The sequence below is a fragment of the Crocuta crocuta genome, unplaced genomic scaffold (assembly GCF_008692635.1).
Source record: "Crocuta crocuta isolate KB4526 unplaced genomic scaffold, BGI_CrCroc_1.0 scaffold65, whole genome shotgun sequence".
Lineage (NCBI taxonomy): Eukaryota > Metazoa > Chordata > Mammalia > Carnivora > Hyaenidae > Crocuta > Crocuta crocuta.
Genome location: NW_027530683.1, coordinates 4,166,725 through 4,182,581, shown reverse-complemented (window position 1 = coordinate 4,182,581; position 15,857 = coordinate 4,166,725). Strand labels below are relative to the sequence as shown.

The following is a 15,857-nucleotide window of genomic DNA, read 5'->3' as shown; positions in this document are numbered from 1 at the left end:
TAAAGAAGTAGCTGAGAACAAATGTCTGTACAACTGGCAGGCAAGCTGGGTGGTAATCAGGATTGGGGGGGGTGGAGGATAAAGAGCTAAATCCTTGCCTCAGTCAAGTAGTCAGCTGTTCTCTTTACTATTCTGGCATAACAGACAGAAGGCAAAGGATCTTCTAGAAGAATCTGTTAGCTGACTGCTTATTTCAAAACAGAAAGTCTTATTAAGTAGGGAAACACCTAATCTATACTTGTAAAAGGCAACAAGAAAGAGGGGAGGAATACTGAAAGATAAATGAGACAACAAGAGATGGATACTGAGGTGAGAAGATCCAGAGTACCTATACTGACTAATTCAACCTAAGAATGGCCTCTGTCCCATTTTCTTGTAACTCAGCATGTTCTTTCCAGTAAATCTAATTCTGGTGGATGAAGCAGTCTTGAAGACCACTAGTAAGTACTACCAGAGATAGAAAAAAAGGTTTAGGTCATTAATAAGTAGAAACAAAAGTTCAAAGCAAAGGGAGATGGTACTACAAATGGTACCATCAAGAAAGTGAAAATACAACTCCTAGAATGGAAGCAAATCTCTGCAAATCATATAAAGGATTTGCAGCCAAAAACACAAAGAACTCTTACAACTCAGTAATAAAAAAGATAAAGAAGTCAATTTAAAAATGGGCAAAGGGCCAAAACAGACATTTCTGCAAAGAAGATACATAAATGAACAGTGAGCACACGACACAATGCTTAACACGGTCATTAGGGAAATGCAAATCAAAACTACCACAAGACACCAATCCACACCCACTAGGATAGCAAAATAAAAAAGATGGACAATAACAGATTGTGCACAGATAGGGCTTGGTGAGGATGTGGACAAACTGCAACTCTCATACACTTCTAGGAGGAGTGTCAAATGATGCAGCTGCTCTTGAAGTGGGGCTATTCTTCAAATGCTAAACAGTTACCATATAACTTAGCAATTCTACTTCTAGGTGTATACCCAAGAGAACTGAGAACATATGTTCACACAAAAACCTGTACATGAATGCCTATTGTAAGAGAATTACTTAGAATAGCCAAAAAGTGGAAACAACCTAAATACCTGTCAACTGATGAACAGATAGACAAAATGTGATAGATCCATACAGTAGAATTTATCAATAAATATAAAAATACTGATACATGCTACCATGTGGATAAACCGTGAAAACATTACACTAGGTGAAAGAAATGAGATACAGGAAACTATGTATGATTCCAAGAGGCTATAAAAAGTTTTAGTGCAAATAAAAATTACCATGATAAATATTTGTGACTAGCCAATCACAATGGTTAAGACTTCAGGAAAGCAGCAACAATTCAAACATTCTTAGTGCCATAGATAATGTCACTTAAAATTTTTTTATATGAAAAATTCATTCTTTTATTGAAGAGCTGGGAAAAAGAGAGCTTAGTGGAGTATATAAACAAGTCAGTCCACATATTATCAAAGAAATTTACTAAAATTCAGGAAGAAATACATGCATATTTTAATCATTTGGTAACACAATGAGGACAAAGTAGATGATCTTTAAAGATGGAACTTCCACACAGTGGAACTTATTATACAGTAAATTAAAAAGAGAAGAAAGTTGTTTCATAAAGCAATGGACTGATCTTCAAGATATTTTAAATGAAAAAGATATTTTAATGCAAAAATGTTACCTTTGGCATTAAAAAGGGACTGGAGATTGTGTGTGTGCTTGTGCGCATATGTATACAAGTATCTAGGCAAGTACATGCTTTTGGTGGTCTGTATAAAAATTAGCTTTGGAAAAATATAAGAAACTGCCAACACTAGGGTTTTCTGTGGGGAGGGTAAGAGAGTAGTGGGAGGTCAGAAGAAGAGAAGCTTTCTTCAGTTTACCTTTTTGTGTATTTTGAGTTTTGAGTGATGTGAATGTATGGGTATTAAAAGGAAAAATTAAAAGTACTTTACCTTGCACCATTGTTCCTAATGACTTCAACAGTTTCTTCAACAAAATATCGATCCTTGACATATGCAAAAATATCATCACAAATTTCATGTAAGCGTGAACGATGGGTAAGGTTGGTCAAGTATAAAACTGGAATAATTAGTGGTTCTGGAAAACTCTGAAGATTCTGTCTTGCTTTTTTTTCTGACTCAAGTGCTTCCTGATAGGTCAGTCCAGGTCTACCCGTCACAGCACAACTCCACACAAGACTGTTGCACAGAATGGTTCGTTCAAAAAAGTCACTGATTAAAAAACAAAAACAAAATCCATTCATTACCTATCATTCCATAAATTTTACGTTAAAAGATGATAAAGGATTGTGCTTTCATTGCAAAATTTTACATAGAATCACAGAACAAGAGTTTAGTAACTCATCAACTTGTACAACTTATACAAGCCTAAGAAAAAAGCATATTTAAACTAGACACTTATATTTTGCAATTTAAAGGTACACTCAGCCATAATTGAACTTTGATTTCCATCACTTTTGAAATTGGGAGTAAACTGCAAATAAACTCAACCCTCTTTTTTTCTTCTAATATTAAAGCTTTTAATTCCAAAGCAGCCAAAACACTAGAGACAATTTAAGCACTTAACCATTAACTTTTAAAAGTTTTAACATAATAGTGAGAAACTGGCAATCTAAGTAAAATGAGAAAAGTTAGGTAAATTATAGTATAGTACTTTATGAAAATCATAATCATGAAAATAATAAAAATCACAGTCATTAAACAGTATGAGGAGAGTACTTAAATAACATGTTTACAAGAAAAAAAAAACCTTTCCAGTTTGATTCCCTCCTATATTTTTGTAAGTTTTAAAAAATGTTTTATTATTCTTGAGAGAGAACACGAGTAGGGGAGGGGCAGAGAAAGATGGGGACCGAAGATCCAAAGTGGGCACTGCACTGACAGCTGCGAGCCTGTTAGGCTCCTACTCAGAAACCCTGAGATCATGATCTGAGCCAAAGTGGGACACTCAACTGACTGAAACACAGAGGCGCCCTCCCTTCTGTATGCTTGAAAGTAAAAGCTTACCAAAACAATATACATTATATGGTCCCACTTGCATCAAAAAGAAAGAAGGCAGGCAGGCAGGCAGGCAAAAAAAGATAACCTAAAGAAGCATAAAGGATTTCTAGAAGGTTCTACAAAAATCAAGGCAAGAACTACAAAGTAGGGATGGGTTTGAGGGACCACCGTACTGAGTGCTTTTCTGCACTGTTAGAATTTCTTAATATGAGCATTTCTTTTAAACAATTTTATCAGGGGGTGCCTGGGTGGCTCAGTCGGTTGAGCTTCCCACTTCGGCTCAGGTCGTGATCTCACGGTTTGTGGGTTTAAGCCCCGCATTGGGCTCTGTGCTGACCACTAGCTCAGAGCCTGGAGCCTGTTTCAGATTCTGTGTCTCCCTCTCTCTCTGACCCTCCCCTGTTCATGCTGTCTCTCCCTCTCTCTCAGAAATAAATAAAACATTTAAAAATTAAAAAAAAAAATCTATCAGTTACTTTTAAAATGCAAGAGATTCATAATATGGAAAAATCTCAAAGGTATGTTAAGTAGAAAAAACTCAAATCACTGAATAACACAATCCCATATACATTGATTAGAATAACAAAAATGTGTTATTTATACAAATACTATAAACAGATGTTCCTTATGGAGAAAGGGAGGGACTGCAAAGGAAGGAAAAGGAAAATTTGTTGTTCTAAATATTTCGATATTGTTTGGGGTTTTTTAAAAAAAACTTTTTAAAAAAAATGTTTTATCTGTTTCTGAGAGAAAAGGAGAGACAGAATGAGCAGGGGAGGGTCAGAGAGAGAGGGAGACACAGAATCCGAAACAGGCTCCAGGCTCTGAGCTACCTGTCGGCACAGAACCCCATGCAGGGCTCGAACCCACGAACCGTGAGATCATGACCTGAGCTGAAGTCGGACGCTTAACCGACTGAGCCACCCAGGTGCCCCTGTCTGAAGTTTTATAAGGAGCATGCACTTGTATTATTTTTTATAATCAACACATTTTAGAACACAGAAGGTTAGACATATGTAAAAAGGGTAATAATGGTTGCTTCTAAGTGGTAATATGTTGAGTAAATGTTTTTCCCTCTTTACACTATTTTAAAAAATAGTTTATTGTCAAGTTGGTTTCCATATAACACCCAGTGCTCATCCCAACAAGTGCCCTCTTCCATGCCCATTACCCCCCTTACCCTCCTCCCCACCCCCATCTGCCCTCAGTTTGTTCTCAGGATCCAAGAGTCTCTCATGGTTTGCCTCCCTCCCTCTTCCCCACTATTTTTCCCCTTCTTCTCCCCCATGGTCCTCTGTTAAGTTCCTCCTAATCCTCCTATACATGCAAACATATGGTATCTGTCTTTCTCTGCCTGACTTATTTTGCTCAGCATAACACCCTCAAGTTCCATCCACGTTGCTACACATGGCCAGATTTCATTCTTTCTCATTGCCATGTAGTATTCCACTGTATAGATAAACCACATCTTCTTGATCCATTTGTCTGCTGATGGACACTTAGGCTCTTTCCACGTTTTGGCTATTGTTGAGAGTGCTGCTGTGAACATTGGGGTACAAGTGCCCCTATGCATCATCACTCCTGTATCCTTTGGGTAAATTCCTAGCAGTGCTATTGATTGCTGGGTCATAGGAGAGTTCTATTGTTAATTTTTGAGGAACCTCCACAATGTTTTCCAGTCCCTCTCTATACTTTGGTGTACTTTTCACTAATTATTTGTGACTACTCATTTTTCTCCTTCCTGAAATCCCCCCTTTCCTTCTGTAATTATTCTAAAAAGTATTAAGGCTGCTATATGTTTACTTCCTAATTAGTATATTGGTATAGGTTATCCCTATAGTAAGTAGTCCGATCTCCAAACAAGATTTGAGGTAATTCTATTAACATGGTTTCATTTGTATATTTATCTGCAGAACAACAAGAATGAAATCTATGGAAATAAAGAGAAACTAATCCTGTCTTAATATAAATGAGATCTAAAGACGTTACCCGAATACACCAAGTTACAGGACTTAGTACCAAAAAAATCCTTTTGAAGTATGTACCTTTTAGTAGAGGAGATAATGGATATATGCCATTAAAATTAAAATTACAAAGTGATTAAAAGACAGAAGCAGATATCCTTTGGGAGTTCAGAGGAAGTGAAGGAGGAGAGAGAGGCAAAAAAGATCAAGAAATACTAGAATCGGTTTTTGGAGGAAGTGGTGTTAAAAAGTTAGGCTGTAGAGGAAACAGAGTTGAAGAAAGAAATGCCAGAAAGAAAACAGATTAATGTAATCTGGTTCTCATAATCAAGAAAATCTATGCCAAATAAATAATTTATTAGATAAGAGATCAACAATAGGTATACCAATTAAGTGGTTATCAAAGGTACAGAATAAAACGAATGAAAGGATGGATCTTGGTCTTAAGCTTTACTTCCTAAAACTACAGATCACTTAGGAAACTTTATAAAAGTTTTAAACTTCTTCCTGTTGGAACAAACATGTGTGTAAGACTCAGCTTACCAAGCCAGCACCTAATCAGCACATGATGTACATAAGGTATACTACTATTAATTTAAACTATATTTAGTGCTACTTAAGAAAAATATACTTCAAATCTAAGGAGCTTACTACATTAAGTAGTCTCTAAACCAGTGCTAATAGAAGTAACAATGCTAGCCACACATAAAATTTTAAATTTTCTAGTGGTCACATTTAACAATTTTAAAAGAAACAATAATCTTATGTATTTTTTTTAATTTTTATTTATTTCTAGGAGAGAGAGAGAGTGGGGGGGGAGAGAGAGAGGGAGAGAGGGAGAGAGAGAGAGAGAGAGAGAGAGAGAGAGAGAGAGACAGCGTGAGCAGGCGAGGGTCAGAGAGAGAAGGAGATACAAACTCTGAAATAGGCTCCAGGCTCTGAGCTGGCAGTCAGCACAGAGCCCGACGCGGGGCCCGAACCCACGAACCGTGAGATCATGACCTAAGCGAAAGTCGGACGCTTAACCGACTAAGCCACCCAGGCGCCCCAATAATCCTATGTATTAATTTTATATATTTTATTTAACCAATACATCCACAGATGCTTTATTTCAATCTGTAATCAATTATAAATTCTTCAATGTGTAAATATTTTAAATTATATTTTTTGTACTATGTCTTCAAAATCCAGTATATATTGTGCCTCTATTGCGCATCTTAATTCTGATTATCAAGTTCTTAACAAGCCCATGCCAAGTAATGGCTCCTATGTTGGACAGTATAGCTCTAGCCATAGTGATTTGGTATTTGGTAGCCTGGGGTAATTAGTAGGTCATGGGGTATTTGGTGTCATGTCAAGGAGACAGGGTACTGAGCTGCAATAAACACTATTTTGATGTCTTGACATTGTTCAAAACACCAAAGAGCAATGGCACAAGTGCCACAAACCTCCACCAAACATGTGTTACCAGGTGGAAAAAGAGGATAGTTAGTAACCAATGTTGTACAGCTGTCCTTCTACATTCAGGTTTCCAGCTCCTCTTGCAAAGTGTTTGTACTGTTTGTTGCCCCTGTAGCATTCTACTCTGCAAAGTTGTTATATTATAGCTCTGTTGTGCACAAAGATCTACACTCAGGAGGAGGGAGACACGGCACACTATCATAGTGGCCATTTTAAAGCAAGAAAAAAAAAAGCCCAAGGGCTATTTCTCCCTATTCATCACCCCCAAGCAGCAAGCCACCATCTCTAACATTCTATACCTTCACTTTCTCATACTTCTATAAATCCAGTGTTCAGTCATTTGTCATACACATTCAAGTACATAGGATTTTGTTAATAATAATAAACTCTTGGGGGTAGGTTACAGTGTCTCTTCAATTTCTACACTATAAGAATATAAAACGATGAAAATGTTACAGAAGCCCATTTTACCATTGTAAGCAACAATTTATAAAGCATAAAATACTGTTTTATATAAATATTTTTAGGCAAATATAGATTATTACATCTCCAACTTATTATTATTAGTACATTCCTTCAACAATCTTCTTTACCAGAGATGAGCTTACTACTTGCTTGGAGGCCAAACCTAGCTTTCCACTTGTTTTTGTAGTTTTATTGAAACACAGTCACACCCATCACCCATACCTTTAGGTATTATCTATGATTGCTTTTTCACTAAGTCCCATGGAGTTAGATAGGTACAACAGACACCATGGCCTACAAAGCCTAAAATTTGACTATTATCTGGCCCTTTAAGAGTTTGATGACTTCTGCTCTTTACCTTTCTTTCTTTCCTTTTTTTTTTTTTAACTGGAAGGAGTGACAAAGAATTACAGTCATCTTTAATGCACCACAATTCCTGCCTGGAGAGCATTTTCATTTTGACGAGTCACTAATAAGAACAAAATCCTCTGCCCTCTGCTTACATTTATAGTACATCTGATGTTGGGAAGAATTTTCCATAGATTACTTCTGGCCCCCATACTTTTTTTTTAAAATCTATTTCCAAGTTAGTTAGCATATAGTTCAATGATTTCAGGAGTAGAATCTAGTGATTCATCCCCTACATAAAACATCCAGTGCTCATTTCAACAAGTGTCTTCCTTAATGCCCCTTGATCTTTACCATTATTTCTTAGGGAAAACTTGCTTCTGAGTTAGCAGGTCGACTACTGGCAAGAACACACCTCTAATTAATATAAACTCAACCAACTCTCTGGTGAACAAACTAAGGAACAAAGAGCAACATACTGTTAACTTAGAAGGTTATTTGGCAAACTAAAAATCTACTAGAATAAGATTAAGAATGAAGTGACACAGAATGGCTAAAATTAGCAACACAAAACAAGAGATGTTGGTAAGGATATAGAGAAAGGGGAACACTCTTACACTGTTGATGGGAATGCAAACTGGTACAGCCACTCTGGAAAACAGTATGGAGGTTCCTCAAAAAGTTAAAAATAGACTACCCTATGATCCAGGAATTACACTGCTAGGTATTTACCTAAAGGATACAAAAATACTGATCTGAAGGAATATATATACCCAGATATTTATAGCAGGATTATCAACAAAACCAAATATGGAAAGAGCCCAAATGACTCTGATGAATGGATAAATAAGAGGTAGTATGTATGTATGTATGTATACACACACAATGAAACATTACTCAGCCATCAAAAAGAATGAAATCTTGCCATTTGCAGTGACATTGATGGATGAGAGACTATTATGTTAAGTGAAATATGTCAGTCAGAGAAAGACAAAATCCATGTGATTTCACTCATGTGGAATTTAAGAAACAAAGCAAGTGAACATAGGTGGGGAAAAAAGAGGAAAACCATAAAACACACTCTCAACTCTAGTGAATAAACTGAGGGCTGCTGGAGGGGAGGTGGGCAGTGGATGGGTTAAATTGGTGATAGGTATTAAAGAGAGCATTTGTGATTAACACTGGGTGTTGTCAGTGATGAGTCACTAAATTCTACACTAGAAACTAATATTAGGTTGTATGTTAACTGGAATTTAAATAAAAACTAGAAACTAAAAAAAAATTAAAAACAAAAAGAATTAAGTGACATAACAACCAGAAGCCAAATATAATTTAGAAAAGGTAAACACAAAGTATAGTCTACTTAATGGACAAAACTGTATCAACTAGACATAAGATAAGAAAGACCCAGCATAATACTGCATAAAAGATATAAAGGACATACGCAAACTCCTCTGTCCATAAAAATAATTAGTATAATTGAGCAATGCAGCCACAGGTTAGAAATGAACATAATTCCTGATTTAAACAGCATGTAATATGCAAGAGAAGGAAAAGTACAACTTATAATCTTAGAAAAGTAGCAACTGTTATAAAACAGCATGGATTGTTCTAATAATGTCCTCTACTGGCAGGGTTGCAAAGCAGGAAATTAAGACATCTTGGACATGGCTGACTTAACATGCCTTATGTTATATAGAGAAAAATCAGCTAGATGAAGATTACGTTTATTACATTTATCCACAAATGGTCAGGAGGAAAGAGATTAAAAATATAATGTTTAGTTAAAAAAAAAGTTAATGAAATATTACTCTGCAGTTTACTTAGAGCTATCTCACACTTAGATCATGACACATAAAGCAGTCTCCTAAAATCTACAGATGCACTAAGGTGGGGAAGAGCGATAAAGACTTTTTAAATCTAGAGACTAAAATCTTAAATAGAAATCAACAAAAGTGAAACATTATGGTAGCTTAACAAAAGTCCCAGCTTAACAATAACAAATGTGAAAAAGGCAAATTTTAAGTGAACTGCAAATTCACACTTCAAAGTCTTTTTATAAGTTTCCTTAGCTTAAAAAGTATCTTTAGAGCATTCTCTGCTTGAAGTGTACTTTTTCTCCATTCTGTGTCTTGATAGCTCCATCTTTCTTAGATGTTCTCTCCTTATTTGAAAGCTGTTATCAGCTCCATTTTCTATGCTCTCATTACACTGGCTCCATAGCATATATGTGATTTATGCCACTGTGTTGTACATTCATTTCTCACTAGAGGGACAAATTATCTCAGTATCTCCAGACTCTCCAAAGTATAGTGTCAAAGAGTAATAAACAAACATACTCTCCACTGGCAGTCCACACTTGTTTTTATGTGCATCTAGATAGAGAAAATATACACATATGAATGCAAAGGAGAAGAAAAGTGTCTAAATCTCAGCTTACCACTTGTAGAATGTGACTAAATTATACAACTTTACTGAACCTGGTTCCCCTCTATAAAATGGCGGTATCTTCCATGAACAGTTAATATGAAAATTAAATACAGTAATAAGATAATACTGATTGCCTAGCATACTGTATGTACACTCATAGTATCAAGTCTAACTGCTCAGGTACCATATTTGCAAAGAGACCCTAAAATATATATATATAGAATAATCAATGTGATAGAGGAACAAGGTTGGAAGAACACATAAAAGATTTGAGACTCTTTGAAGGAAAAGTTTGGCATTGGGAAGGGTAGGAAGAGGGATTAACTGCAGAGAGATTACCAATAAACTCCCAAAATCCAATTAGGATGACCCAAGCATAAAATCGTACCAGCTGCTCAGGGGTAGACTGTCTGCAAAGAGGGCTGAAGGTATGTAGGCTCCTTATAAATATCACTTTAGTACTTGTTTCTCACAAGAGGTGGAGTTTATTTCACTGCCTCTATTAGTGCACTAGCCTTGAAATTAGCTTTGACCAACATAATACAGAAAGGACACTAAGAGACTTCTGCTCTCACCCTGTTGGAACCCTGAGATGAGGACCTAAAGCAGTCCATGTTAGTCTATTTTTTTATCTTAATGTTTTAAACATTTTTTCAAATTTACTTGTTTTCAGAGAGACAGAAAAAAAGTGTGAGTGGGGGATGGTGGACAGAGGAGGGGAGAGGGAGAGAGAGGGGGAGGGAGAGAGGGGGAGAGAGAGAGAGAGAGAAAATCCTAAACAGGCTTTGTGCTGTTGGCACAGAGCCCAACATGGGGCTCGAACCCTGGAAACCCAAGATCATGGCTTGAGCCGAAACCAGGAGTCTGACCCTTAACTGACTGCGCCACGCAGTCTTCTGAGGATGAAAGACCACATGGTCAGAAAAGCCATGCCAATATTAATATATCATCACATTGTACAGTTTAAGTATCTTACAATTCTAGGGGTGCCTGGGTGGCTCAGTCAGTTAAGCCTCTGACTTCGGGCTCAGGTCATGACCTCATGGTTCATGAGTTTGAGCCCCATGTCAGGCTCTGTGCTGACAGCTCAGAGCCTGGAGCCTGCGTCCAATTCTGTGTCTCCTTCTCTCTCTGCCCCTCCTCTGTTCACTCTGTCTCTCAAAAATAAACATTAAAGAAATTAAAAAAAAAATATTTTACAATTCTATTAGTCAATTATACCTCAATAAATGAGAACACACACATGAAAGAAAAGCCATCCCAGATGAGGTCCCTGACCTATGACTGAGGCTACCTCTTACTCTAACCAGCTTAAGCCTAGCCTTCAACTGACTACAGCTAAATGAACAAAGAAACCAGCAGAAACCACACTGGCAATCCACAGAGTAGTGGATGATTTATTTTGAGCCACTGAGTTTTAGGTTATCTTGTTAAACAATAACTGAGAGATATATTCTGTCTGAAGAAAGAATGTATTAACACAAAACATGGTAGCCCACTAAGTAGATAAAAAGTAAAACTCAAGGGGAGCCTGGGTGGCACAGTCAGTTGAGTATCTGACTTTGGTTCAGGTCATGACCTCAGGGTTCGTTGTGGGTCTGAGTCCCTATCAGGTTTGCTGCTGTCACTGTGGAGTCTGCTTCTGATCCTGTCCCCTACACCCTCCCCCCGCTCTGCTCTCTTTGCCCTCCCCCACTCATTCTCTCTCTCTCTCAGAAACAAATAAAAGCATTTAGGAATCTGTTCTATCATCTAAAAATAAGAGACTCATGTCCCTATATATCTGAACATGTAGCAGATTTACTTCTAAAGGTGAGCTGAAAACCTAATTTGAAGACACAAGTTATGAAGATTATCCAACTTTCCTTCAAAACTCCATGCTCTCATGGGGCACCTGGATGGCTCAGTCAGTTAAGTGTCTGACTTCAGCTCAGGACATTATCTGTCATTATCTCATGGTTCGTGGGTTTGAGCCCCACATCAGGCTCTGTGTTGACAGCTCAGAGCCTGGAGTCTGCTTCAGAATCATTCTCTCTTTCTCTCTCTCTGCCTCTCCTGTTCACATGGTCTCTCTCTCTCAAAAACAGATGAAACATTAAAAAAAAAAAAAAGACTCCATGCTCACTAAATGGCCTTCAGATAATAGTTAAATTTCATACACAGCTGATTATCAGTATAACTGGTCTGTATGAAGGACATTTTCCCCCCACTGTAAACTGATGGCATCCTAGTTTGTACATTTAATATCTAAAGCTTAATCACTGGGCATATAGGAAAGAAGTCAAATGTTTGAGCAGACAATAGAGAGTGGTGCCTACCAAAAGATCTAGGCAGCAAGCTTGAATTTGAAACAGTACCCTATGTTTTTGGTGTACATTTCTGCAAGCTTCAACAAATGATAGGAAGAATTCTCCATAACATGTACCATGTAGACCATAAATAAGAACATAAACTCTAGAGTCTTAGGTATGTGAGTGAAAAAGTCTTATCCCACCAACTGTTAGATAGGTGGTTTTTGACACTGATCTTAGACTTACTTTATCTCAAGTTCAGTTTCCTCATCTGTAAAAGAGGGCTGCTGAAAGAACTGAATTGACAAATGAGGAGCTGATGAACCATGAAAATTGGGTGCTTTATAAGCCAGTTAAATACTTTTCACTGGAAAGCCAGCTTGTCTGTCACTGACAAAGAGATTCCTACATTTTGTATGAAAAGTGTAATTCACTTAAAGATGGTAAACACATTCCACTNAAAAAAAAAAAAAAAAAAAAGTAATTTTATTTAGGAGATTGAGTCATTGGGTAACACAACTGATCATTTTCCTAGCCTACAAATCAGGAATTTCTAGTATTCAGACCTGAATGCACCATTTTTTTTTTTTTTAAAAAACAATCCACAGCCCTAAATAAAACAAAACTGTCAGCTAACTAAATTACAAAATACCTTTTTATCTTATCTAATAGACTGAAGTACATGCTTTATTCTGTTCTCTTTGCCTACAAGCTCAGTTTTCTGGTTTGGGGAGGATAAAATCTTTTTTTAAAGTATAACTGGCACACAAAATTACATTAGTTTCAGGTGTTCAACTTAGTGATTTCACAACTTTATACATTATGCTATATTCACTATAAGTATAGCTACCATCTGTTCCAAAACACTGCTATTACAATATCACTGACTGCAGAGCATAGTGTTTTTTTAACCTATGTTTTTTCTAGATTGCACATGTACGAGAGATCATTGGTCTGACTTGTTTCACTTAGTAAAGTCAATCCAGTTTGTATTAAATGGCAAGATTTCACTCTTTTTATGACCGAGTAATACTCCATTGTACATATACCACAATTTCTTTACCTGCTCATCCACTGATGAACACTAAGTTGTTTCCGTATCTTGGCTATTATAAATACTGCTGCAACAAACATGGGAGTGCACATAGATTTCCAAATTAAAAAAAATTTTTTTTAACATTTATTCATTTTTGAGAGACAGAGACAGTGTGAACAGGTGAGCAGCAGAGAGAGAGGGAGACACAGAATCTGAAGCGGGCTCCAGGCTCTGAGGGGTTAGCACAGAGCCCAACGCGGGGCCTGAACTCATGGTCTGTGAGATCATGACCTGAGCCAAAGTCAGATGACCAACCAACTGAGCCACACAGGCACATTAATGGGTTTTTAAACTATGTCAAGGAGTTTACCGCTTAGGAGCTTTCTTTTAGGAGTTTTATGGTTTCAGGTCTTACATTCAAGTCTTTCATTCACATTGAGTTTATTTTTGTGCAGAACACAAAAACAATGGTCCAGTTTCATTCTTTTGTACCTTAGCTAACACATTTGCCTACAGTTAATGTGCGATTTTTAATGAGTCTTCTTTACTTCTGGAAAGCAGGTCAAACAAGAGTTAGCAATTAGTTAAAGAGCATGTAGTTCAAACAAACAAGCAAAAGAAGGGTTTGTACTGTATAATCACTAAGGATCCATCCTGGTCACAGTCCCTGTCTCAAAGAATTCTTGGTCTAGGAAAAGAGAAAATTTGAGGCAACAAATGTATTGCATTATCATGCAATAATAGATCTTATCGTAGATAAAATGGAAGGATGATCATTGCTGCCTAGGACAAAGGAGAAAGTGTTAGACTACTGTATTAAGATAAAGACAAAAACTATTTAACAATTAAAAGGTCGCTGGGAACCTCTTCTAGCCAGAGTCAGGAAAAAGTTACTTTGCATTGTGTTGCAAAAAAAAACCAGGCAGGGAAGTGTAGAAAATCTTTTTGAGACTGATTAAAGTAGAAAAAGTTATAATTGAGAAATCAAAAACCTGGGCAAATAGGTGAACATAGTGGTATTTACACAAATACAAACACAAATATTCATTTAATGCACTTAAAGGATAATCTTCAAATTCACATAAGCCAATTGGTCATTAATTGAATGAGTAGAAACAGGTTTCTTTCTCCAGATTTGTACCAAGGGTCAGATTATCATAATACTAAGGATTACCATATACCATACACCATGAATGCAATTTTGGAAAGATCTCCCTGTAATCATCTAAAAGAGAGAAAGCAATACACAATTAGATGTCAGTCTTCTTCCAATTTTGCCAATTCAGAGTCACAAAGATTAATATCTAAGAACACTAGTAGCTCTGGTTTGTTCAGAGTGATTGATATTAAATATCTTTGCTCCTAAACCAATGGCCTCTCCTGAACTGCTTGTAAATTCCAAAAACACAAACACCTCAGCACAGAGAAAACAACAAAAAACAAAACAATCAGCTATTTACAAAAATCTGTTAATGTTACAAGACTACAAAGGACACAGTTCCTTAATACTAGTGGAAGGCAGTTGGTTCAGGATACCAAAAATCTCTTCCTTTATTTCAGCATTTCAGATTTCTCCATGATTACAGTAAGTCATCAAGAACCAAAGTATATAAAAAGTTTAATTCCGAAAGGATACAGCCATATTCATGCTCCCTTCTGAAGTGAGGAAAGCCTCTTAAAAAGAGAAGATTGCTTATATCAAGGGGGAAAAGTCTGAAACTTAAGCCAGTTTGTTGGCACTCTTAAGTACAATTTTTTAAAATTGGGAATTATTACCAAGGATTTTAACTTAAAAAAAAAAGAAAAGAAAAAGACATCATCCTTGTCAAGTTACCTAATCCAAATTCACTTAAGTAGTTACAAGAGTGAACTCTATTTGAGTAACGAAACAAGTCTGTACAGGAGCAGAGTTAAGATGTACACTCCTATATAAAAGTACTGCCTGCTGAAAAACTTCTCTAGATATAACATGCTCATGTGTGACTCTTGCTCTGGAGCTGAGGAAAAAAAAGAAGCCTTACTTAAAATAAAAGCTCAAAGGAACTGACTTTTCTAACTTCACCACTCATTTCTCAGACAGGTGCAGACTTTGCCTAAAGCCCTCCCTTGATCACAAAGCCCCCACTCCGAAGAGGTGCCTCCTACACACAATTTATTTGGTTGCTATAACACTTGGTTTCTAAGCCACAAAGAGATTCCTAATGAATGGAGAGGATAAAGCATAAGAAAATGGGAGCATCAGGCTCTTTCGTTGATTGACCAATTCAGGTTCTCACTTGGAGATCCCGTTTAAACACATATCTCTAAAACACCCCGGTATTTGGTGTTACAGGACGAGGGGATCTCCTGGGATAAACCAGGAGAGGTACTGAAAATTTAGGAGCAGAAACGACACACGCAGCAGCTCGGGATTCTTATCAAAACAATAGCGAGTGGCACATGTCAGACAACCCACATGCGCAGGGGGATAAAAAGGAGACTGGCTGAGGCTGGAGTTGAACTTGTCCTAACCCCCTCCCCCAACGCCCACCTCCGCCCTCCAGNGCCCACCCCCCCACCTTCCTCACCGAATCTCAGCTCCGCTCCCTCCCTTCCCTCCTCTCCCTTAGGCAGCTAGTTCCAACGTCAGTCTCCACTCCTGACCGAGAACACGACGCCCAGTCCGGCCGTTTCCTGCCCCCGGGGGCGGGGATTCCCTCCCCGCGCCGAGGGACGGGGGGCCCGTGCCGCTGACCCGAGCGGGGATCCCCTCGGCCGCCCGGCGGGGATCCCGGAACTGGACCCGGAGTGCGCGTGTGGCCGAGGCGGGGAGGGGCGACGCGG

The 15,857-nt window shown here is 37.7% G+C and overlaps 1 protein-coding gene across 2 annotated transcripts in view; it reads right to left on the bottom strand.

The window, feature by feature from the left end:
• Window positions 1–15,857, bottom strand: part of BAZ1A (bromodomain adjacent to zinc finger domain 1A) — a 92,929-nt gene that overhangs the window by 76,591 nt on the left and 481 nt on the right. For both annotated transcript variants that reach the window (XM_077769234.1, XM_077769235.1), the window contains exon 2: window positions 1,972–2,250. In XM_077769234.1, the coding sequence (XP_077625360.1) occupies window positions 1,972–2,250 (279 nt within the window). The remainder of the gene's footprint in view (window positions 1–1,971; window positions 2,251–15,857) is intronic.